We start from the raw sequence: 24,261 nt of genomic DNA on the forward strand, positions 1-24,261 counted from the left end.
AATTATTAGTTTATAAGTTTTTATCTTATATATATATATATATATATATATACACACACAAAATTCTTTAGATGATCGTAGTCAAGCTAGCTGCTGTCATGCATGCATGCATATGATCCACTTGGCAGTTGCACCAGACCATTTGCCATGCTATGGAGCAGCCAAGAATGCTTTAAATTTACAATATTGTCGATGGCTGTTTGATCAGCCATCACCACTGCTTAGGACAATGTTGGCTGGAATGCATGTACGTACGTGGACCTAAGTGCCATTTTCTGCACGCAGAGAAACACACATGTAGCATGCATGTCCTGAGAGAGAGAGAGAGAGAGAGCAGTAGTTATTCCTGGTTAAATGAACTAAAAGAGAGATATTGTTGTACGTAGGTCTATATTTTTATTTTTATTTTTCTTCAAATATGATCTCGATCGATGCGAGCTGCTTATTATTGAGACTCGGATTATCACAGCATGAATTCCTGCATTGAAATTGTCCACAATTCAGATAAAATTCGATGTGGATATTTAACAAAACCAAACCTGCCCAACAAAAATATGAATGCAGCTGTATATGTAATAATAATAGGCCATATCTGGTTGTCCTTTTATCTTAAAACCTACAGTCCAAGAAATTAATGTTATCCTTATATTGTTGATTGTATGCAGCTATACTATCAGCTATACTACCATACCGTGTGTGTATATATAGATATATATATATATATATATATATCACTTCCCGTAAAAAGCTGTGCCTCAATAGCCCCCCTCCCTCAATTGAAAATTCCAAAAGAAACTTATTAATTCTATCTATTTCTCCCTCCAATAGTACTAGTGATAACGACTAAAAATAGTGTAACAGTCTAGAGAGAGAACGATCCATTTCTAGTTCTGTTGAGGTTATTTTGAGCCTTGATTGGTGTTGTGTAGAGCTCTCGACAGTAGTCCGATATGGCTGTACAATATCTATTCGTAAGTCATAACGATAAACAGTAAATAAATATAGAAAAAATAAATAGAGGAAGACACAGATTTACATGGTTTGACATTGGGCTTGCGTCCATGGGGACTCAGAGAGAAAAGATTCTACTATAATATGCTTGTTTATGATATCTCATGGTCTCTCGTCCTCACAATACAATGAAGATCTGAGTTCTATCTTCTGGTTTTCCTCATCTCGTTGAAGTCTTTGTGGTGAGGTTGAAAAAGGTGAAGTCCCTAAGAAGCTTAGTCCAAAAGTTCCCGAAGTCGTTTGTGTTCATGGCTTTTTATCTACTGCCCCCTTTGCTTTATTTCACTTCCTTTAATTTTAAGTCACATCACTCATTTTTCCGCCTGACACTCTGCTCTCTCTCTCATCCTTTTGTCCCTTTCTTTCCTCTCTTTTTCTTCCCTCGTAATGAGTTCTCTCTTCAGACTGGGCCTAGGAAAACACCATAAACCGTTTTATTTTATCCGTTACAATGAGGATAGAATAACTGATAAAAAAAAGTACGAGGAAAAATCAATTTGCACCGACTTCATCAGAATATTTCAAAATAAAAATGCAAATTTAAAAAGAAAAAGAAAAGAAAATGCTCATAATTCTCTACATTTATGAAAAACAAAAGAAGAAAAATCATGTCTCACAAGCACCTTGCATGGTATTTGCTTTTTCCCCAGAAGATGTTGAAAGTAATTAATTATTAAGAAGTTTATTTGCTTAATTTTCTTTTATGGGTTATTTATTTTCTTTTTTGCTATTATTGAGTAAACCTGACCCTACCCATACAGAATGGCCCCTACTCCATGAAATTTTTGGGGGTATATTCGTTGGAACCTCCCTTATATATAGCTAGTACCTGCAATATTTATGGCATAAAATATTGATTTAAAGCTCCACGTGATTAATTAAGAGTAGTGGACTCTGAAAATAATTACTCATTAACATAGCATGCATGCCTTATAAAAAACAAAAATCAAGGTTCAAATATTTTCTAAAAGACCATGCTTGCTAGTTGCTTGACATCATGAAGCATGTGTCCTCCCTCAGCTTGCCTGCAACAAGGTAGGAGGATTGAATGAAGTTCTTTTCTTTTTATTTTATTTCACATGGTCCAACCAAAAAGTCAGGCCCCAACCAAGATTGGAGTACTACTGGAGGAGTAGCTAAAACCTAAAAGGCATGAAATGGGTCGTTGGTGGTGATAGTTTGGTAGGTACGTACGTACAAGCAAGCAACTTGTGCTTAAGAAGGGGTTTAAACAAAGCCATAGCTAGCAGCCACAAAGTAGTAGTTTCGCGTGGTTCACACTGGCATTAATTCACTTCCATGCATGCATATATGCACCAACCCCACATATTTATATACATTTATCTATACTTTTATAGTTAGATGCCCCACCAGTCAATTCAAATTCATCTTCGTAAATCCTTGCTCGTATCTAAATGAACCATTAGTCAATACCAAACCTCCTAGCTCCTTAATTGGGCAGTCAATCTTTCCAATTACTGTTTAGAAAAAGAATCTTTCAAAGTCTCGCATGAGTATTTAATATTGTGTTTATCTCTCCATGCATTTTGAGCCTCCAAATCGATCAGATAATTAGAGAGAATCTCAATCGTCAGCCTTTTGCACAATTTAGAACAAAACTATTCCAAACTTTTGTCATGCCTCCAAGCAGATCAAATACTTTCGAAAGACAACTGACTTTCAAGGGTTGAGATATACCAAATTCATCTAATTTTGAAATGAGAAATGAATGATATTTGCAGTCGTAGAGTGCGTAAGCATCATGCAATCCTTTTGAAAAAAATGAGTAAATACGAGACTCACATCAAACTGATTGCGCGACGCTCGCATACTCCCCGACTATATGTAACATTACTCTTTTAAATTTGACCCAAAACACTTGGATGTGAAACTACTATAGTATAACTTTGGAAAGAGTGGGGAATGGGATCCCCAAGTTCCAACACAACTCCTCAATTCCGTACAAAATAAGCGTGGCCCTAGCATTCTCAAAAGCTAGTACGTATCTTTTACCTGATCCATCTAGAAAACGTGACCTTTCAAGGCTTTCCTAATTTCTTAGGCCCTACTCAGATCTAAAAATCTTGCTACCAATGAAAAAGAAGTTTAAAATGTGAACAAGCCAACCAACGCAAATGCGGAATCCATTGAAAGCATTTGACACAAGTAAAATTAACAAGTATATCGTCACCAGTTAAAAATAGATAGCTCTGAAAATTGACAAAGACAAGTAACTTCAGAAACTCCTAAAAAGTTGGGACATACAACCGCAAAACTGAAAATTGAATATCTTGCCTTTCATAATATCAAGCATCTGTCACCATGAAGAATGAAAATGTCTGAGCTAAATAAGGACCAATCTCTCAATGTAAAACAGAGCCTCTCTTTTCTAAAATTTTTAACTTAATGGGACTTCACATACTCCTGGATAACATTGTAACCCTCTGTCTGCTCTCCAAAATCCTGCAAAACAAATGAACACAGTTTGAGGGGAAAAGAACATGTCTCTGGGTTTTACCTATACTAACACAAAGGAACTTCATTGCTTTCCATGGTCAAAGTAAATCAGGTTATGTAATCCCCCCCAACCAAAAGGATCAGAACTGGAAAAAGACTAATGACATTCCATGGATGTGCCATTACCTTAACTACAACGCAGGAGCAACCAACAACCTTTCTCGCTTTCCCTTCAGAATCAATTTTACACAACTGTATGCACAAATGAGACAGAAAATCAATATAAAAGTTGATCATTACTAAGCAATGGACAAATCAGCCAAACAATACATGTACTAAAGCAACAAAAGACAGTAAAACTATGGGTATAAAGTGAACGACTTCAAGACATCCATGTGTCTCAAGCATGTGACGAGATTCCTTTGGATTAATAATTTCCACATTGCATAAGTACACAGTGAATGGCAGATTACCAATTTCATGTTAAAAAAAAGTATATCTGCAAAAATAAAATACATTTACTAAAGAGCACAGCAGAAATCAAAGTGGGATTTGAAATTCAATACACCTTTATAATATTCATTCACCTCAATCATACTTCTCTCACCAATGTGAGAGCAGGGCATCACGATCTCCCTCACTCAAATCTCTAACGTCCTCAACAGGGTAAACTTCACATTGAGTTCTCTAGTAACATGTGGTATTACTAACCCAACTATGATGCCATGTGTAACGATCTAAGGAAACTTCAAGCCACATCTAAACTTATACTCCAAACAAATTAGTCAATGTTACAATTAGAGTTCCTTGAAATCATATTAAAGCCCAATTCGATCTAGTAAGTAACTGATGGGGGACTTGACCCTCAATACACCTTTATCATATCCATTCACCTCAATCATACTTCTCTCACCTATTGTGAGGCTTAGTGAACAGGGTATCACAACCAATTCAGAAAAAAGAGGGATAAAATTCACTGCCTATTTATTTGGAAGTGCTGAAATCACTCATTTATTTCTCAATTTTTACAAATAACTAATATACTGAGAGATCAAAATCCCACGTCCAGCAACTTTTTACTATCTATACATGACGATTTTTTTTTTTTTTGACAAGTCTATACATGATGAAAAATAACTGACGTTGATAATAATAATTGCAAACAAATCATTCAAATCAGTATAAAATGACTAGCAAATGGAAAAAATAAATATCACTTACACCAGCCCACTCGCCAAGAGTTTTAGCACTAGGCACTGTCATTAATTTGACACTGTGATCGGCACAAAGAGCCTTCACCAGCTTAACATAATCTGGCTGGTCGCAATCCTCAGCTAGTACACAGAGCTGAGCAGTGTGCTTTTCAATCACCTTGGCACCTTCATGCAGCCCTCGTGCAAGCCCTCCATGAGCAAGTGACTTCCTCAGCACAAGCTGCAAGGCAGTCGTGATATCCATGGTTTCACCCAAAGGTGCGGGTGTAGTCTCAGTTGCAACAGAACCTTCTTCTCTGTGTCATCCCAAAATGGAAAATGGCGATACATAAATCCAACAATGCACACACACATAGAAAAAACACTTTTAGAATCAAACATTACTGTCTAAAGAGAGCACAACTAAAAAAGTAACTGCTAGAAAACCACATATTGCAGAATAAGTTTTTATCAGGTTCTTAAGAGGCTGAGAACTTCAATCCAACTCCTCAAGTACTACCCAGTAATTATGGTAAAGGATTGTTAAAAATTGTGAAGCTCACAAAGGTTTGCTTTGTATAACTGAAGCTATGTGTCCACTTCGATGACAATTGAAAGAAACTAATATTTTTTTTTTTTATAAGTAACTAATATCATTACTATAACATTCATTTCTACACCCCATGACTTAGACTAGTAGAGATTTTATGTCTCTAGCTATAACAAACTCTTATTGCAACAAGGAGTTAACCTAATCTCCAAAAAGTCCATGAAAACCCATGACGTGAGCTGACTAAAAGTAGCTCAAAATCACCTGGAAATATTTTCAGCATCACTACAATCAGAATTAGACTATATAATAAACATATGTATCATCTAAATAGTTCGACTGTTAATGATTCTAAAGGAACAGGACACTAAAGCCAGGTACTACATCGTCAATCAAGCTAGCCATGAATAAAATAGGAGTAATCACTAATGCAAAAAAAAAAAAAAAAAAATTTATGAGTGAAAAGAAACTTTTATTGACAAGTAAATAGGAATAGCCCAAGTACACAAGAAATATACAATATTATACATGGTTTAAATTATTTGAATTTCTAAACCAATATACATGGTTTAAATTGTATTAAAATAAATAACAAAAGCAAACAGCAGTCAGAAGTTTTTTTTTTTGGTAACCAAAAAAATTAAGAGCAGAGCACAGAAGTGGAACAAAAAATATTCTCATACCCCGACATTTCTGGTTGATGGTCAGGCAAGATGTCGCTTTCCTGGTGCCAAAAAGGAAAAACAAATTTTCAACTAGAATAGCAACTCATAAAGTAAGGTGCAAATTAATTCAAGAAACAATCCTGACATATTGACATTGAATACCAACTAAGAATTACAAGCTTAACAGATTTCTGAACACACCTTTATAACAAGGGTTTCTAAAGAAAAAACAGAACCGCAAGCTCTAATTCTCAGAGAATATAAGCATTCGATTAAAGAAACAGTCAGACAACGTCAAAATATAAATCAAACCTACTAGATGGGATTCTTGGCACAAAACCAGTGAAAATGTATCAAAAAGAACAAACAACTCAAAACATGATGACAATTTTATAACTATAAGACACCCACTAATCATTTCCACCCTCTTCCTTGCCTACATGCCTTGGGTTTCGTTCTATACTGCACATTATTGTTTGTAGTTCTGAACGACTTCTCCCACTCTTCAGATAAGAATTTGTCCTTTCTACTGCCCAGAAACAACCATAAGGAATTCCAACCCTAACCAAACAGAACCAAAGGATTTGCTTCAAGCTCCAATCTTCTGTGCTTCCCTTTCAGTAGAACTATGTCTAAAACATCAAAGGCAGTGCAATTGACAAAGCCCTTGTATGTCACATCAAGGCATAAATGTACACTTATCATTCCGAAACTTAAAAATAGACAACCAATCTGTTTGAAAACAAAATCCTAATGCTAAAGTGATAGGAAACGAAATCCTAATGTTGGTCACATGCCATTTTGGTTTCTCACAGAACCCAGATAAGGAGTAAGGTCAGAGCTCCCAGAAAAGACATTTTCAACGATTCATATAGGTTACTCCGGTGGTTGTCAGCAACCAAACAGAGCATCCAGCTGACGAACCCATAACTAAAAAGGAATCCAATAGAGTAACTAACTGAACAGAAACAATGGATTTGAAAACAAGGAGCTGACCTTGAAGAGAGTGTTATACAGATCTGCACTGATATGTACTCGCGGAGGAAGGAGGGAAAATTTTGCGCCGCGGTTTATTAAAGGTCAAGGATGAACATATATGAAAGTCGAAGCCCTAACACCTTGGCAAATTCTATTTTACTATAATGCCCTTCTCATTTTCACCAAATTTTCTATCTAAAATATATTTAGTGCCAAAAATACAGTGAACAAAATTAACAAATTGGGAAGGTTTATGGATTGAGGAGTGCTAGAGCCAAAAATGATTATATGAAATTAATCTCATAAATTAATATGGTTTTATATAATTTATTAGATTTATTTTATATTAAAAGTGATTTTATAATTTGATAAGTCATATCAAATCACATCAATTTATAAAATTATTTTCTGACTAAAATATTTTTCTTAAGATTTTAATTATTGAGCTACAATATCAAGGAAATAGTCATGGCAAGTGAGGAGGGGAAGACATAAAAAACATAATAATAATAAGAAACACAACTTTTGTAGAAGAAAGTTTACATATTAATATGGTTTAATGTGATCTAATAAATTATAAAGCTCTTTATATTGTAAAATAAATAACACGCACTATATTAAGTCATGCCAACGCGTAAACTCATTTGTATAAAATTTATGTATAGACCTAAATATGATTATTGGTATGATATATTTTTTAATAATTGATATAAAATATTAATAAAATAAAATTGATAGTTTAAAATGATCAATTTCTGTTTATATGAATCCCTTAAATATTCAGTTTATGATTTAGATAATGACAAATGGTTTCAACAGTTAGGATGTGTAAATTTTGCATGTTTTTCAAACAAATTATTAAATTTGAAATCTACATAAAAGAAATTTATTTTTTAATGATAGATCTCAAAAAATGTACAAAATTTAGGCATCAAAACATAATATTTACCATTAGTCTTAAGAGTTATTCTACTAGAAAAAATAAATAAAAACAAAAAATAAAGCAGATGCATAATATAGGAACCATGAATAAAATTTGAAAATTACTATTTTAAAAAAAATGAATAATTATAAAACTGACAGAGAAAGTTAATTTTTTTAATAATAATCTCACTCTCTTTTAATATAAATGCACAGTTCTTACATAATTTAACACTGTATATTTCATATAGAAGTTTTAGCATTCGTTTATTTTCACAATTATTCACATCTTATTTCTTTCAATTATTACAATTTTTTCAATTTTTTATATAAAATAAAATAAATAATTTAATTTTTTTAACTCTTAAAATAAAAAAAATTAAAAAAATATATTTTAATAATATTTTAAATAAAAATTTAATTTTTATTTTAATTTATTTTACCTCACCTTATTTCATTTATAAAAACAAACTAGGCATTAAATAATAGGAAATCTCTATTGTTATAAAACTTTTTAGTAATTATACTTTTTGGCCGGTCGTCGTTTCGCTCAGAGTCCATATTTTATAAATAAAGCAGCTGCTGTTAACTTGTAGCAGATACGTTTCGTCTTCAGAATCTGCGACCCTGCGATCATACACCTGAAAATCCCCAAATTCCCAAGTTCTTCAATTCACCAAGCCCTAGCTCCCAATTCCCTCTAAATAAAAATGACTCTTCAAATCTTCGTCCAATCCCCTGAGCCACAAGTTCCTTCCCAGACCCTTACTCTAACTCCATCTTCAACACAAACCCTCCACCATCTCAAGCTCTCTCTCCTCCCCAAACCCTTGACCGAATCCTTTTCCTCCTCATTCTACTTCACCCTCAATGGCAAGCCCCTCCCTGACTCCACCCTGCTCGAAAGTCCCCAAATTGCCCCTCTTTCGACTCTGGTTTTACGCTACAGACTTTCCGGCGGTGGCGGCGATGGTGGTGCCACCGGGGCTGAGTCCCGTGATTGCTATCTCAACATGTACGCGGAGCGAAAGCCCGATAAGGTCGACCCCAACGAGCAGAAGCTATCTAAGTGGACAAATTGCGCGCTCTCTAACGAGCCATTGAGGGAACCCTGCGTAATCGATCGGCTCGGTAATGTTTTCAACAAGGAAGCGCTTGTGGAGGCGCTTCTGGGCAAGAAATTGCCCAAGGAATTCGGATATATCAGGGGCTTGAAGGACATGATTACAGTTAGGTTTTCGAGGGTTCCAGGGGCGGCAGAATCAGATGAAAACGCGGGCGGCAGGACGCTGTTTCAGTGCCCAATTACCGGGCTCGAGATTAACGGAAAGTATAGGTTTTTGGCTTTGAGGAATTGTGGGCATGTTTTGAGTGCGAAGGCCTTGAAGGAAGTGAAGTCCTCGGCATGCCTTGTATGTCACGAGGAGTTTCAGGAATCGGATAAGATTGTGATAAACGGGAGCGAGGAGGAGGTGGCGGTGTTGAGGGAGAGGATGATGGAGGAGAAGTCGAAGGTGAGGGAGAAGAAAGTGAAGAAGAATGGGGAGGAAGGTGTGGGATTGGAGATGTCACGTTTGAGTGGTAGGAAGCATGGGATCGATGTGAAGGCGGTGGAGAAGGTGGCTTCCGGTAAATTGGATGCAAATGGGAAGTCTGCCAATGATGGGGTGGTTAAAGAATCACTGAAGCGATTCAAGGCAGGGGATATGGCCCCGGCGAATGCTACCAAGGAAGTGTATGCTTCGATATTTACGTCGTCTAAGAAGTCAAATTTTAAGGAAACATATTCTTGCAGATCTCTGCCGCTTGGTAGGAACTGATGCTTGGTGGTATGGAGTATAACGATGTCTTCTCTTTTGAGCTATCTTTGGTTTTATTTTGCAGTTCTTGTTGTAATTGGACTTGCTCATTTATAGAAAACATGGATTTCTTGAGGTTGCTCTTTGCATCCTTGTTGTCATATGTGTTTGTTGGCTTTATGATAAATCAGATGTACTTTTGTTTTCTTGAGTAATTGGTAGCCACTCTGGTCTGAAATTATTTTCACATATTGCTGAAAGAAGTTACTCAAAATTGGGATACAAACCAAAGAATACTGGGTTTATTGACATGTTTGACAAAGTAAGGGGTGTGTGTGTGTGTATATATATTGACAAGCGAGTGGTGTATAGGTTCCATATTGAAATGTTATTATTCTTGGAAAAAAATCGTGATTTCTAAAACTAGATATCAAGCCGACACCAAGGGATGAGACATTCTAGTCTTGACACCATTTTTTAAAGGGAAAACCTTCAAATCGGTCGGGTATGTATTTTGCTTTGCGGTGGGTCGGCATATGAAGTAATCCTCTCCCTTTTCCCTTCTCCCCTCTCTCTTTCATCTTCTCCATAATCCTTCTTCTCCCTCCGAAGCCCTTCTTCTCCCCTGAAGTGATTTTTGTCTTCTCTCTCGAAGCCCTTCTTCTCCCTTAAAAGCCATTTTCGTCTCAGCATCTCTCCGATTTGAAGGCCTTCTTCTCCCCCGAAGCCATTTTCTCTCTGATTCGAAGACCTGTTAAACCCATCTTCATTGTTGCAGGCAGTAGTAGAAGGCCACCCTTGGCGTGACCAACATATCCTATTGCCCATCACTTGTCCTTGCATAGTTGGCCAACCCCGAAAACATACTTTCATTCTTAACATAAAACTTTCTGTACCATGAGCATGCCGATCTATATATTAGACTAATACCAAAAGTTCAAGCTCAGTGCAAGAATTATTCTATTTGCCAAAAACCAGTATATGTATAAGACAAGCAATGAAGGGGGGCCAAAATATCAATTTCGATAGTATATTAAAAATAATCACATGTGTACGAGTCTATGTTGTAATTTGCTACATCTCCTACGTGGTAGCTTGTGATTTGCTGGTGTAAATTGAAGCAAATCACCCGACCGGCCTCAAGTTGCTCTATTTTTTAAAAGGGGAGAGAGCTTTCAAATTTTAAACCCTCCCTAGTTTCAGAACTCATTTATGCAGTCTTGACATATGAAATTAAATTAATTTGAACCACACAATTAGTAACAGGTACAAACACGTAAGCTATGAAAAATGTCTGTGGAAGCTCAGCAGCATGAAGTTGGAAGAGAGCTTTCATGCTGCTAATTGTATATATATCCCTCAAATTTGCAGCATGCGCATGGATTATGCCTATTTACCAATAAAATTTGCTTACTCATCAAAGACAAAGAGAGCTTTCATTGACTGAAAGTTTGGAATGATCAGTGAAAAAGAAAAGTGCTTTCATTGAGAGTCGAACTCAAGACCTCCCGCTTACTAAACGGGTGCTCTAACCAACTGAGCTATGAAAGCGTTGTCTGCTTTGTCTTTGAACTGTTTAATAATGAATGACTAAAAAAGACGACTACTTCATTGGAGCTACACTTTCAAAGGAAATATAAGAAATATCTTACAGAAGAAAATATATTAGTAATCATAAATTGTGTAACCATCACGTAATTATTTTAAAAAAAATAAATAAAATATAAAATTAATTTTTTAATAATCGACTTTAACACATATATGTAAAATTATTTATGTTATAGGACCATACTGAATTCTGGGCCCAATACAGTGGGGTCGTATTAACTTCATCCTTGAAATTAGAAAAGGGCCTAGGTCCTTGGGATATGATGGGAACTGGTGCAGAAGACCCATAAATTTTCTAGCTTTTTGACCCACATGAACATCCCTATCCTTCTTTACTACAATCTCATCTACCTTGGTTGGTGTTCTTTGCAGGTGAAATCTTTCTAGAAAACCTTGTTATATGCTTAATGATGGTTACTTGCAGTAAAAAAAAGGAATGTAAAACAACAATTTTAGTGTTAGTATATGAGTAGGGCTACATATATTTACAATTTTACAATAAATTTTATTGATTTTCTCGTTTTTAATTTGAATTTTGAATTTTATGGCACAGTCAGCATGCTTGGTTTCAATTACTAGGTTCATCTCCATTGTAAGTTTTCATATTGCACTAAACATAATAGAAAAACTTTTTTTTTAATTTTACAAATGATTGTATAATATTAAAGTATCTTTTGGTGAGAGAACCGAACAAACGTCATCATTCTCCTATGACAATTAGTCTATATGATTTTGATCATTAACCTTCATTTTTCAAATGCTTATGTTATAACTTTAATGCACATTTTTTTTGTATTTTACTATATTTATAAGAGTAATATTAGATAAAATCTAAAATATGTAAGCACGTATTCTTTCTTCTTTTCTTTTTTTTTTTAAGTAAGAAGGCTTCTTATTAAAAAATTAATTTTTTAATTTGAATATTAAATTTATCAGGTTTTTTTAAAATGAGAATGAGTATGCGAGTCACGCACATCATAAAATTATATATAGTATTACTCTATTTATATTTGGAGAAAATATATTTATAACTGTAAATTGTGTAACTGCTGCGTAATTATTTTGAAAAAAGTAAATAAAATATGAATTTACATGAAAAAAATTAATTTTTTAATAATGAACCTCACTCTTTTTCAAAACAATTACGTGACGTTTACGTACTTCACAGTTGTACGTAGAATTACTCATTATTACTATTATTATCATTAGAGAACTTCTACATACATAAAGAAATTATACAAAAATAAACTTACCAATTAATGTAATTTCATGAGATTTATTAGATCTACTTTTCAATAAAAATAATTAGACAATCTAACATACCACATCAAATCACATCAGTTTGTGAGTTTATTTTTATGTAATCACTTTGTGTCTAAAATATTTCTCTTATTATTATTATTATTATTATTATTATTATTATTTCATAAAAATTAACAAGTATTTAAAAAAATTATAAGGGGTATTAAGTTATTATTATTATTTATTAACATTCTCAAGAGCCTAATAAGTACCTCAAAATAAACGTCAAAAATAAAAGATTTCTCAGGGAGGAAATATAAGCACCACACACAACGAGAGACAGCTTTTCGTCTCGAAAATATCTCTCCAGTCTCCATTGTCTGTAACCCATTCTGTTTACGATGTAAAGACGTAGGCAGGCTATACATCTTGGCCTGCACACAGATTTATCTAACAGCCTTTTCTCCGCCATTTTACTCTTCTATATATTTTTCTTCCTTCTTTTCTTTTCTTTTATATCTGCTAAACCCATTATCTTTCCATACAAAAACCTCCTTTAATAAATTCGAAAACCCCCAACTTTCTGGAGAAACGCCTGGAAAATCCCCACTGTTTTTCGAGAAAATCCCTATTTCCTCGCGACCCAATCGTCACCAGCCTCTCATTTGCAGAAGCACTTCACGGATTTTGAGTCTTGAGGTAAGATTTCATTGTCTCTGTCCGCCTTCCTTCTTTGACTCTGTCTTTCATTTCTGGTATTGAATACTTGGATTGGTTAGAGGTTTAGATCTTTCTGAAGCTTTTTAAGATATGGGTTTTCCTTGTTTTGATTTGGGGTTCGGTTTCTTGGGCTTTTTTCTGCAGATATAAGGGTTGGGTCCTGTTGGTTCATTGTTGTTGGTTCCAAAACTTGTTGTATTGGCAAAAGGTAAAATGTCAATTTTGCCAAGAAGCGATTCGATTCACATCCGGGAAGTTTGGAATGATAATCTTGAAGAAGAACTTGTTTTGGTTCGGAATATTGTAGACGATTACCCTTATATTGCAATGGATACTGAGTTTCCGGGGATCGTGCTTCGCCCTGTAGGACAATTCAAGAGCAACGTTGAGTATAATTACCAGAACCTTAAGGGCAATGTTGATCTCTTGAAGTTAATTCAGTTAGGTCTTACTTTTTCGGATGAGAAAGGGAACCTTCCCACTTGTGGGACTGATAAGTATTGCGTGTGGCAATTCAATTTCCGGGAATTTGATCCCAGTGAGGATGTGTATGCCAATGACTCCATTGAGCTGTTATCCCAGAGTGGCATTGATTTCAATAAGAACAAAGAGAAGGGTGTTGATGCTCGTCGGTTTAGTGAATTGTTGATGTCTTCGGGATTGTGTTGAATGATAATGTCCATTGGGTTACTTTCCATAGTGGGTATGATTTTGGATACTTGCTCAAGTTGCTTACTTGCCAGAATCTTCCCGATACGCAGTCAGGGTTCTTTAATCTGATCAAGATCTATTTTCCTGTGCTTTATGATATCAAGCATTTGATGAGGTTCTGTAACAGCCTTCACGGCGGATTGAACAAGCTTGCGGAGCAATTGGAAGTGGAGAGAATCGGTAGTTGTCACCAAGCTGGTTCGGATAGTTTGCTTACTTGTTGTACTTTCATGAAACTGAAAGAGAGTTTCTTTAATGGGTCACCTGAAAAATATGCTGGTGTATTGTATGGTCTTGGTGTTGAGAATGGACAGGGTACATATTGAAAAGAGAAAAAAAAAAAAAATACTATAAAAAAATAATAACAATGAAAACTATTTGTTAAGAATACATGTGTGTGCTAGTTTCCTTCTACTTGTTTTCTATTTTGAGTACTTGCATATTTTATGAAGCAGCAACATCATTGTTAATGATTTAGCTCACAATGAAAGAAGAATTATAATTGTCACTTGGTTGACTTTATTGTTCTTCTACCTTCCATACATACTAATAGAGGATGCTTGGGATTCTTTGGAAATTGGTTAAAAGGAAGCCATTCTCATGTATCTGTCACACTTCTACCTACCAATATGAACTTGGGGTTCAAGGTTTTTGCCGACAGTTAGGCAATTAGTATGGTGAAAATCATTTTTTCTTGTGTAATGATGATTTACCCAAGTAGAGAGACGGGGTAGATAGAATGTGGTGTTTACTGCTATCTCTGACTGAGCTCTGCTACAAGACACTATTAAACATATTATTAAAGATGATAAGAGCTGTACTGCAGGGTTACTCAGTTTCTGTGTGATAAAATGATTATAACACCTTCGGTCAGTGTTCTCCCCTATCCTACTTGTCAGGAACAAATAACCGGTCGAGATAGTGAGATAAGATGGGATGAATTGAAATCATATTGTGAATAGTGATAATATTGTTGGTTAAAATAAGTCGAGATGAGATGATTTTATCTCACCTCTGTATCCAAACAGATCCTATGTTATTTGTAGTCTTTTACCTGTTTGCTTCTCGAAGTTTTTGGTCCTAAAAGTGCATCAACCTTATACTCCTGATGAGTCTTGATTGCCAAATTATCGCAATGCTTCCTTGATTAAATGTTTGATCGCGCTTGGTTATTGGAACAGCATGAAACTCTTTCGAAAGACATTTGCAGCATATATTCATGAGATTGGTACTTTTTATTTCGGCTGAGACTAAAATCCTAATCCTACTCACCGAGTAATGCTATATACAATCATGAAGTACACAAACACCATACAGTCACTTTGAAAAAGAGTATTGTCCACTATTAAAAATTTAATTCTTTTTCATTTGAATATCGTATATATTCACTTTTTCAAAGTGATTGCGTTTGCGCACTCACGACTGCAACTATCATTTCTCCTTATGGCTGTGTGATAAAATAAAAATAAAAATAAATAAAAGGAGCTACCTCCATAGATTACATTCAAATCGATTTGCAAGTTTGTGGCATGAAGTGGAGTATCTATCAATACAAATCAATGATAGACTCAAATTGGCCAGACTGACATAATTGGCAAGTGAATGGCCAAAAATGGTCCAGAGTCCATCAAGTCGTTCGAGAGCATTAACACATATTCATCACGTTCTTGCTAAGCATCCAAACATTACATGTAATAAATCCTGGCACATACATTAACCTAACCTCGCTTCCCTTCGTAGTACCTAGAAGAATGACCAGAAAACAGATGAGAAAATTGTGTAGAAGGTTCACTAGTCACCAAAACTACAAGAATGGCTATAATATGCTAGCTTATGTAGCAATGATGCCTCTATACACATTACGAACCTAGACAGAAAACATCTTTTTTAGTCTATATACATGATGTGTTTAATTCAAGGATAAACATTATAAGTTGATGTAAATCAAATATGATGTATCACAAAACAACTGGGAATAAAGCACATAGAAAAGAGGCATTTAATGTTAACTACAAATGCCCATTCACGCTTCAAAATTCGCTGATAAAAATTAAAAAAATGCCCAAGAAAAAATATATGAATAATTAAGTTGTATGGTGAGTAATGTAAAGGATATGACTGGGCCAACTAGATCTGAATTCAAATAACAAAATGGTAGAGTATGCATAATCCACCCAGAACAATAGGGATAATCAGCTAGAAAACTTTTTGAACTAAAGCTACGATTAAGTTTATGAAGATCCAGTACAAATATATACAGTATTGATTGTGATGCCATCTTATTTAAAGAGTGCACCATCACAAACCACTTGCTTCGAAGTAAGTTTCTCCAAGCTGCTGCTTATTAGAACTAGCTATATGTTCAATGATATTTGGCAACCGAGCTAATGACCATCATGCCACGCATTTCTCGTTCAAGTTGGATGGATGTATACATGCATATCCTTAGGCTGAGTAGACATTGTATGAATCTCAGAGAACGCCACCCTACTAGAAGATGAAGATCCCCAGCAATCCTGATATTACCCTATTGTAAAAATATACTGACGTAACTCTAAACTACTGTTCTACTTCCTTTCCTTTTTTGGCTTAGGCATCCAGTCGCCTATCCTGGCTCTAACACTATGCCTTTTCAACCCAATCTAGTTTTTAACCAACCTAAAACTCCCCATCACAACGAATGTTTCAAGAGGATGATAATTGGCTTGTTTGGAACAAAAGGAACAATGAGTGTGGAAAACCTTTTTTATCAACTGCAAAACATTTTCATTGCAACACTGAGCAGCCTATATTTCCAAACAACAGGGTGCATCATCAGTTTGTGAAAGGGAAAGCAGTTGTCTTTACCTCTTCAGCAAATTTTATCAAAATGGTAGTCCGGGGTCGCTGCTGACCTTCCATTGGCACAAAATGAGCTGTGACAACAGCTGGAAAACCAGCACTGTCCAAAACACCCTTCAAAGATAAAGAAAAAACCCATCAGCGCTTTCCAGCACCTAGGCTTGTTAATAGGAACAACAGCAATGAAGCACTTACCCTTACTATTCCAGCAACAAACGCCCCACAATTAAATGTTCCCATGTCTTTTGGAATCGAAATAAATCTGCAGCCCCAATTAGTGCATTAGCTGGACAATAATGTAAAATTACAGACTCGGCTAGTTTGTAGTATTTACAATATAAACTTATAAGAGCCGGGAAATTCATTACCTGTTAACAAGGAGCTCCTTTTCACTGATCATGTATTCATCTTCATGTTCGGTGCCTTTCTCAAGCGAGTCAGCCACCTAATATGATGACAAATAGAAGTTGGTAAGATTATTGCTGCATTTACGCATTTCACAGAACTTAACTTTCATGATCCATACAGAACAGAAGTAAAAACTAGTTGGACAATTCTGGCCTGAGTTGTGTATTAACATAAATGAAGATGCATGGATACCTTTTTTTATATAATTACAATGAAGATGCATGGATATCATGGATAACAGTCAACACTATACTTCTTTCCTCTGCTAAGTCAATGAGGAAGCAGAGATGATATTTCATTCAGTTCAAGCAATAGCACCATTTACGTTATTAATGAAGTCTAACTGTTACACGTGAAAATTCAGAATCATCATTCAAAGTTTAAATGTTCCGCAGTCTTAAATTAAATTTTCACCAACAACTAATCGGATACCCATACTAAGTGAGTATAAGTGATGAATGGGATCTCACATTATTTGGGAGAGATAAGTTATTGCTTTTAATAATGATTTGAAGGGGCTCCAATAGTACTATGGACTAGCCCTTTTGGAGTATGGTCCAAATGTGGCTTGGGCCTCCCTTGAGGCATTACAAATGGTATCATAGCTAATTCTAACCAGAAATGTGAGACTTGAGCTGTGCCACCTTGTGATACCCTATATTGAGTGAGTATTGGTTGTGAATGGGGTCTCACATTGCCCTTCTCTTTATAATGATTCCAAAAGGCTCTTATTGTACCATTGACTAGGTCTCTTGAAGTATGGTCTAGATGTGGCTTAAGCCTTCCTTAGGGTATTACAACTAATTCATCCATAGATATTCATACCATACGATTAAGGATTAAATACAAAATTAACTCATGTGGCTCACTTAAAGTCAAATTACTCTTGTACTTTTTAGTTGAACTTTTAACTCTGGTGGCAAAATTGATCAATTGATCCCTCCGTCAGAATTCTATTAGTGATCTATTAGAGATGCCACGCTAACCGATGAATGTTTCACAAGTGTCGCTTGAAAGTCCACATTCGGATCTGCGCTACATGTATAAAAATCATAAAAATGTAAAAAAATCCAGAAAATTAAAAAAAGAAACTAAGAAAAAACTTTAAAAAATAAATTAAAATTAAAAACACGAAAAAAAAAACACTACAAAACTAGAAAAAGTCCTACCGGGACCAATGAGAACTATAAGTCAAGAACAACTTGCTCAAAACAATGGTGCCATAACCAATGAACTCTTATTCTAACACTACATTCAAACAGAAACATGCTCCATTTTTTCCACAAAATAAAGCAATATAGCATACTTCATCTTTCCACCAGATAAAGCATCATAACATTTTCAGATAGTATGATGACTTAAATTGAAAGCTTATGTGTCAAGCACAGCTAAGATGCTATGAATGATTTAGACTGTTGACCACAGCATTCAATCGCTGACCAACAAAAATAAATACTACGTATTTCTTAAAATTCAAGGCAATGAACAAATGGGAAAAGATTAAAAAATAAATAAAAATAAGTGTTCACCTTTCCAAATAACACCTTCCACACTGTACTGTGTACAAAGGAGAGAATGCCCAGCAATCGCGTTTCCCTTCTATTTCCCTGTGGCATCAAGAAATCCACCATCATACCATTCATTCTAACCTCATGAACCTCAATTGAGGACAGTCTTCAAACCCACAATGATAGTTTACTTTGCTTGATAATGAATCCATTATGGCATAATCACAAAAATACTAGAAGGGATGAGCCTGAAGAACTTCAACAGTGTCCCATACCTTATCCCTATGGCAAAGAAGTTCCAAAACTCGAGCACCGACAGCATAGCCTGCATCCTCCAGCCTGATCCATTTACCATAAATGTTTTCAACATTCACACAAGGAAAATTCCAAGAAAACTCAATGTAAGCAAACAATTTATTATCTGAATGTTTCTACTCATGCAATTCCAAAGGGGCTTTCGTTTTTTCTTTACCTTCGAATCTAATCTCAGACTTCTATCAAGTTATGCTTTGTTTATCCAGGAAGTGAATACGATTAAAAAAAGAAAGAAAAGGAAATTAGATAAAATATATAATGCCAAGTTTCTCACTTCTAGCACAACAAAACATAAGCGTTTTCAACAACTGATCAGAACCATTCAACCTAGTAGAATCAAGAAAATCTCATTTTTTCGAGACAGCTACCCTTACAAAACTTCCATTTTTATCATCAATTCTCTAGACAGCCGATCAAGAGCTTGTTACAACGTAATCAATTATAATAACCCAAACACAGTACACATATACATGAAGAACGCAACGACTAATTCGCTGTATTTTAACAAGTTCACCTTCTTTCTAACTCGGCGATATTGTCCACCTGCGTCTGATTATACTGCACAAGCTCCGAAAACAAGAAGGCAAACGCACTCAAACTCACCTGTAAACAAAAGCACATTCTTTTAAGTGAAGAATTCCAAAATTTGTGAGCCAGAGATATATAAAAAGTTTCCAGATTCAAATGCTTTGACACGGTATCTTTTGTGAGATCTAAGAGGAATTTTTTTTTTTTTTTTTTTTTGATCGGTAAAAAGATCTAAGAGGAATTTTGAAAAGTTACAAAAAAGGTAGATAAATATTAGAGAAAGAGAGAGCGACCTCTTGCTTGCCCTTGGCAAGGGGCTTGTCGAGAACGTTGGAGTACTGCTTGATCTTCCCTACTCCGATCATCGTTTGTCCCTCTTCAGCTTCTTCTCTACCTGTATTTTTTCTCAGATTCAAGGACTTCCAAGATGTGCGAGTGTTCATTTACTTATTTTCCTATTTTCTATCTTTGCTTATTTTGATGGAAAAGAAGTGGCAAGGAAGTAAAAAAATTCATTTGATATCCCAATTTCATATTTATGGCACTATTTCCATTTATACCCATGGATGATATTTGTAAGGGGACCGCTAGGCCACTTAGAGGTAGGGCTAAGCACCGACCAAGTCAGAGTCAGAGGATACCTCCGACTCTGACTTTGTCAGAGGTCGAATCCGACCTCCAACTCCGATATGTTCATCCTCCGCTCCAACTCCGACTCCGACTTGTTGGAGCAGAGTCGGATTTGGGCTTCTTTTTTTTTTACTGTTTCAACTTCATATTTGGCACACTTTTTAAAACAGAACTTTTTGTGTGAGCTTTTAAATTTAATTTTTTTCAAAAATCACAATCTAAAGTAAATAATTTGATTTTTACTAAAAACATAAGAAAAAATAAAACTAAATAAAAATAAGTAACATACTAAGTTACTAACATGCTTCAAAAAATTAAAAAAAAAAATTACAAATGACTAATCACTGCAATAAATATCCACTCCCATCAATGCATCATCCACATCCAACTAATCACTTCAAGTCTACAATAAACATCCACACCCATCATCCATCAACCACATCCAAAATCATCCACATCAATCATAATAATATGTTCTTACAACGATTACAACAAACATTTTTTAAGTTCTAATTTTGAAAAAAAGAGAAACCCAACATTTTCTAAGTGCCAACCAAATTAAATGTTCCCAACAACAATCATATTACAACAAATTAAATGTTCCAACTGCCACACTACCATTCCAACTTCTAAGTTGTGCTTAAAAAAAAATATGAAAAGATTTTAGTTAGAAAATGCTATGCCAACCAGAAAATGATAATGACAACAGAGCTGGAGGTCTCCCGGCGACGGTAGATGCTACAGTTCCAAAGGAGGCAGTTGTTTCTAAGAAAAACGATTTGGCTAAGCTCCTACCTTCACAGAAGTTGTCGTCTGGCCTGGGAGATATTCCTAGTAAGACGTGTGTGAGGTTGGAGACCAATATTTCGGAACAATTAGGGGAACAAGCAGTTCAGCAAAATGTGAGAGAGTCTGGAGGCTCTTCCAGGGACTCTATGGAGTCGAGTTCTGTGCCTGATGTGGGGGCTGTGAAATCCTCCTTTATTTCTACAGTAGGAAATGTTGTGGAAGAGGTTGTTGCTGACAGTGAGGGAGAATCAGGGTCAGAGCAAACAGCTTCACTAGTTCCTTGTTCTAAGAATTTCAATTGTGATATGCAATTGGTGATAAGAAGGAGGGGAAGGTTCTGTTTCAGGTGAATCTGGTGAATTTTCTGAATCTGATGAAGACCTTGGCCCTGTTCCTTTATGCTCTCTTAACCCAGGTATTGACTGGCCTAATAATTCTTCTGATTGGGTTTTGAGGAAGGTGGAAGAACTTAGTAGTGTTCTTGGTATCTCTTGTGAGGGTTATTAAGAGCAATTTAGAGCTCTACTTACTGCTATTGAGGCTGGTCATCCAGCTATGGCTAGATCTGCTGCTAAAAAGGAGAGGGAGCATAAAAGATTGGAATGCACGATTAATTATAATTCCAAGGGTGGGAGTGCCTTTAGAGAAAATGGCAAAGAGAGGGCTGTCAATGGTATCCCATGAAACCTAAAATTATTTCTTGGAATGTTCGGGGGCTAAATGACTATAGAAAGCGTCTTCATGTGAAAAATAGGTTAAGACAGTGGAAGGCTGATATTTACTGTTTCCAAGAAACTAAACTGAAGGTTGTTAGCCATTCGGTGGTTCATAATTTATGGAATTGTAATTATGTGGGCTGGGTTGAGTTAGTCTCTAATGGAGCTTCAGGAGGCATCATCGTTATGTGGGATAGGAGGGTTGTGGAAGTAGTAGAGCACTATGTGGGAGAATACTTGGTGGCTTGTCATTTCAAGAATGTTGTTGATGGTGTTGAATAGGCTTTTGCTGGTGTTTACGGGCCAAATTCAGATTCCAGTAGAAGTTTATTGTGGGAAGAAATCGCGGGACTTTGTAGTTGGTGGGATCTCCCATGGTGTTTTGGAGGGGATTTTAACATTACTCGCTTTCCTTGTGAGCGAGTTGGAGACTTGGTTATCTCTAAAGCTATGTTTGAATTTTCAGACTTATTTCTGAGCTGTAGTTGATCGATTTACCTATGGTGGGAGGAGATTACACATAGTCAAATAGGAGAGCTTGGTCCCATATTGACAGATTTCTGGTCTCAGCATCTTAGGAAGCACTTTTTCCGGAATTAAATCAGAAAAGGTTAGAGCGAGTAGTTTCTGACCACTATCCTATTTTGTTGGACTGTGGGGGCATTGTTAGGGGAAAAATACACTTTAAATTTGAAAATATGTGGCTGAAGGAGGAAGGTTTCGTTGATAGAGTAAGAAGTTGGTGGGCCTCTTATCACTTTAATGGCATTCCCAGCTTTATCTTGGCAGGAAAATTTTAGGAGCTCAAAAAAGATTTGAAGAAATGGAATGTGGAGACTTTTTGCAATGTTAAAAACAATAGACTATCCCTTATGGAACAGCTGAACAGTTTGGAGGACGGGGAGTTTGGGGGTACAATTTCTAGTGAGGAAAATGAGTTGAAGAAAAGGGTGCTGGCAGATATTGACAAATTTATGCTTATGGAAGAAATTTCATAGAGACAAAAATCCAGAATTTTATGGCTTAAGGAAGGAGACAAATGTACGAAATTCTTCCATAAAATGGCTAATTCTCATCGTAGAAATAACGCCATTGATGTCCTCCATGTTGATGACAGTGTGGTTTGTGACAAGGAGGAGATTGAAGATCATATTGTGAATTTCTATAAGAAACTTTTTCGGGAAGAATTTTCATGGAGGCCTAAATTAGATGGGCTGGTTTTTGACTCCATTGATCATCCTACTGCAGTTTGGTTAGAAAGGCCTTTTGAGGAAGATGAAGTTCTTGATGTAGTTAAGGGCATGTCCAAGGATAAGGCTTCAGGTCCCGATGGTTTTTCCATGGCATGTTTCCAAGCTTGTTGGGATATCATGAAGGATGATATTATGAAATTTTTTGATGAATTTCATTCCTTCAGGAAATTTGAAAAAAAATTTAATTCAACTTTCATAGCTCTTATTCCTAAAAAGGCGGGTGCTGTTGATATGAGGGATTTTCGCCCTATTAGCTTAGTTAATGGGGTTTATAAGATCATCTCTAAGGTGTTAGCTAACCACCATTGCGTGGTTTTGGATAAGATTATAACAAAGCCTCAAAATGCATTCGTGAAGGGAAGACAAATCCTTGACTCGGTATTAATTGCTCATGAATGTTTGGAAAGTAGAAAAAGGATGGGACAATCTGGAATTTTAGTCAAATTGGACATGGAAAAGGCTTTTGATCATGTTAATTGGGATTTCCTTCTTTACTTGCTTGGGAGATTTGGATTTGGGGAGAAATGGTGCTCGTGGATAAGACATTGCATTTCGACAGCAAAGTTCTCTATTTTGTGAATGGCTCTCCAGCTGGTTTTTTCAGCAGTTCCTGTGGATTAAAGCAAGGAGACCCATTATCTCCTTTCCTTTTTATCTTAGTCATGGATGCCTTGAGTCGTATGATTGAAATGGCAGCTAAAAGAGGTTTTATGTCGGGCTTCAAAGTGGGAGATGTTTCTAGGGGATGCACCACAGTTTCTCACCTTCTCTTCGTGGATGATACTCTAATTTTCAGTGATGCTAACAAGGATCATCTTTGTGCTTTAAGAGCTTTATTGTTATGTTTTGAAGCTGTCTCCGGGCTTAGAATCAATTTAACTAAGTCTGAAATTGTTCCAGTGGGTTCAGCCAGCAATATTTATGATTTGGCTAATATTCTGGACTGTAAAGTATCTTCTCTTCCCATGAAATATCTTGGGTTACCTTTGGGGGCTTCTCATAAATCTGTGGCTGCTTGGGATGGGGTGATTGAGAAGATCGAAAGGAGACTAGCTGGTTGGTAAAAGCTATATTTGTCCAAAGGGGGAAGAGTTACAATAATTAAAAGTACCTTGTCTAATTTACCCACTTATTACCTCTCACTTTTCCCTATTCCAACGGGGGTGGTTAAAAAAATTGAGAGGATTTTCAGAAATTTCTTATGGGATGGTATTGGGAGGAACGAAAATTTCACTTGGTGAGTTGGAATAAGGTTTGTACTCCAGTGTCTTGTGGAGGTTTAGGTGTGCGGAATTTAAAGCTTTTTAATAAAGCTCTTCTTGGGAAGTGGCTTTGGAGATACAACAATGAGAGAAATGCATTGTGGAGACAGATTGTAGATGCTAAATATGGAAGGATGTGGGGGAATTGGTGTTCTA

General features: G+C 35.9%; 4 protein-coding genes and 1 non-coding gene across 5 annotated transcripts; 2 read left to right on the forward strand and 3 right to left on the reverse strand.

Moving 5' to 3' along the window:
* Positions 1-3,280: 3,280 nt before the first annotated feature.
* LOC121243708 (40S ribosomal protein S12-like) lies at positions 3,281-7,021 on the reverse strand. The gene is made up of 5 exons (XM_041141846.1): positions 6,873-7,021; positions 5,895-5,935; positions 4,690-4,978; positions 3,655-3,720; positions 3,281-3,474 (listed from the first exon to the last, which is right to left on the reverse strand). Exons 2-5 carry the CDS (start codon positions 5,900-5,902, stop codon positions 3,415-3,417), a joined length of 423 nt encoding a protein of 140 aa, XP_040997780.1. The 5' UTR covers positions 5,903-5,935; positions 6,873-7,021; the 3' UTR covers positions 3,281-3,414.
* A 1,286-nt stretch (positions 7,022-8,307) lies between these two features.
* LOC121243705 (replication termination factor 2) lies at positions 8,308-9,785 on the forward strand. Its single transcript, XM_041141843.1, has one exon. The coding sequence runs from the start codon at positions 8,486-8,488 to the stop codon at positions 9,593-9,595; it is 1,110 nt and encodes a 369-aa protein (XP_040997777.1). The 5' UTR covers positions 8,308-8,485; the 3' UTR covers positions 9,596-9,785.
* Positions 9,786-11,051: 1,266 nt separating this feature from the next.
* TRNAT-AGU lies at positions 11,052-11,125 on the reverse strand. Its single transcript has one exon. It is a non-coding gene; the product is annotated as a tRNA-Thr (tRNA).
* A 1,606-nt stretch (positions 11,126-12,731) lies between these two features.
* Positions 12,732-14,243, forward strand: LOC121243706 (probable CCR4-associated factor 1 homolog 7). Its single transcript, XM_041141844.1, is given in 3 exon segments — positions 12,732-13,123; positions 13,289-13,802; positions 13,805-14,243. Coding segments are annotated over 2 exon segments (822 nt in total). The 5' UTR covers positions 12,732-13,123; positions 13,289-13,357; the 3' UTR covers positions 14,182-14,243.
* Positions 14,244-15,327: 1,084 nt separating this feature from the next.
* On the reverse strand, positions 15,328-19,930 carry LOC121243707 (trafficking protein particle complex subunit 5). The gene is made up of 8 exons (XM_041141845.1): positions 19,749-19,930; positions 19,442-19,530; positions 18,888-18,951; positions 18,634-18,711; positions 17,065-17,141; positions 16,892-16,958; positions 16,703-16,810; positions 15,328-15,598 (listed from the first exon to the last, which is right to left on the reverse strand). Exons 1-8 carry the CDS (start codon positions 19,896-19,898, stop codon positions 15,569-15,571), a joined length of 663 nt encoding a protein of 220 aa, XP_040997779.1. The 5' UTR covers positions 19,899-19,930; the 3' UTR covers positions 15,328-15,568.
* Positions 19,931-24,261: the final 4,331 nt, after the last annotated feature.

The sequence above is a fragment of the Juglans microcarpa x Juglans regia genome, chromosome 8D (genome assembly GCF_004785595.1).
Source record: "Juglans microcarpa x Juglans regia isolate MS1-56 chromosome 8D, Jm3101_v1.0, whole genome shotgun sequence".
Taxonomy (NCBI): Eukaryota; Viridiplantae; Streptophyta; class Magnoliopsida; order Fagales; family Juglandaceae; genus Juglans; species Juglans microcarpa x Juglans regia.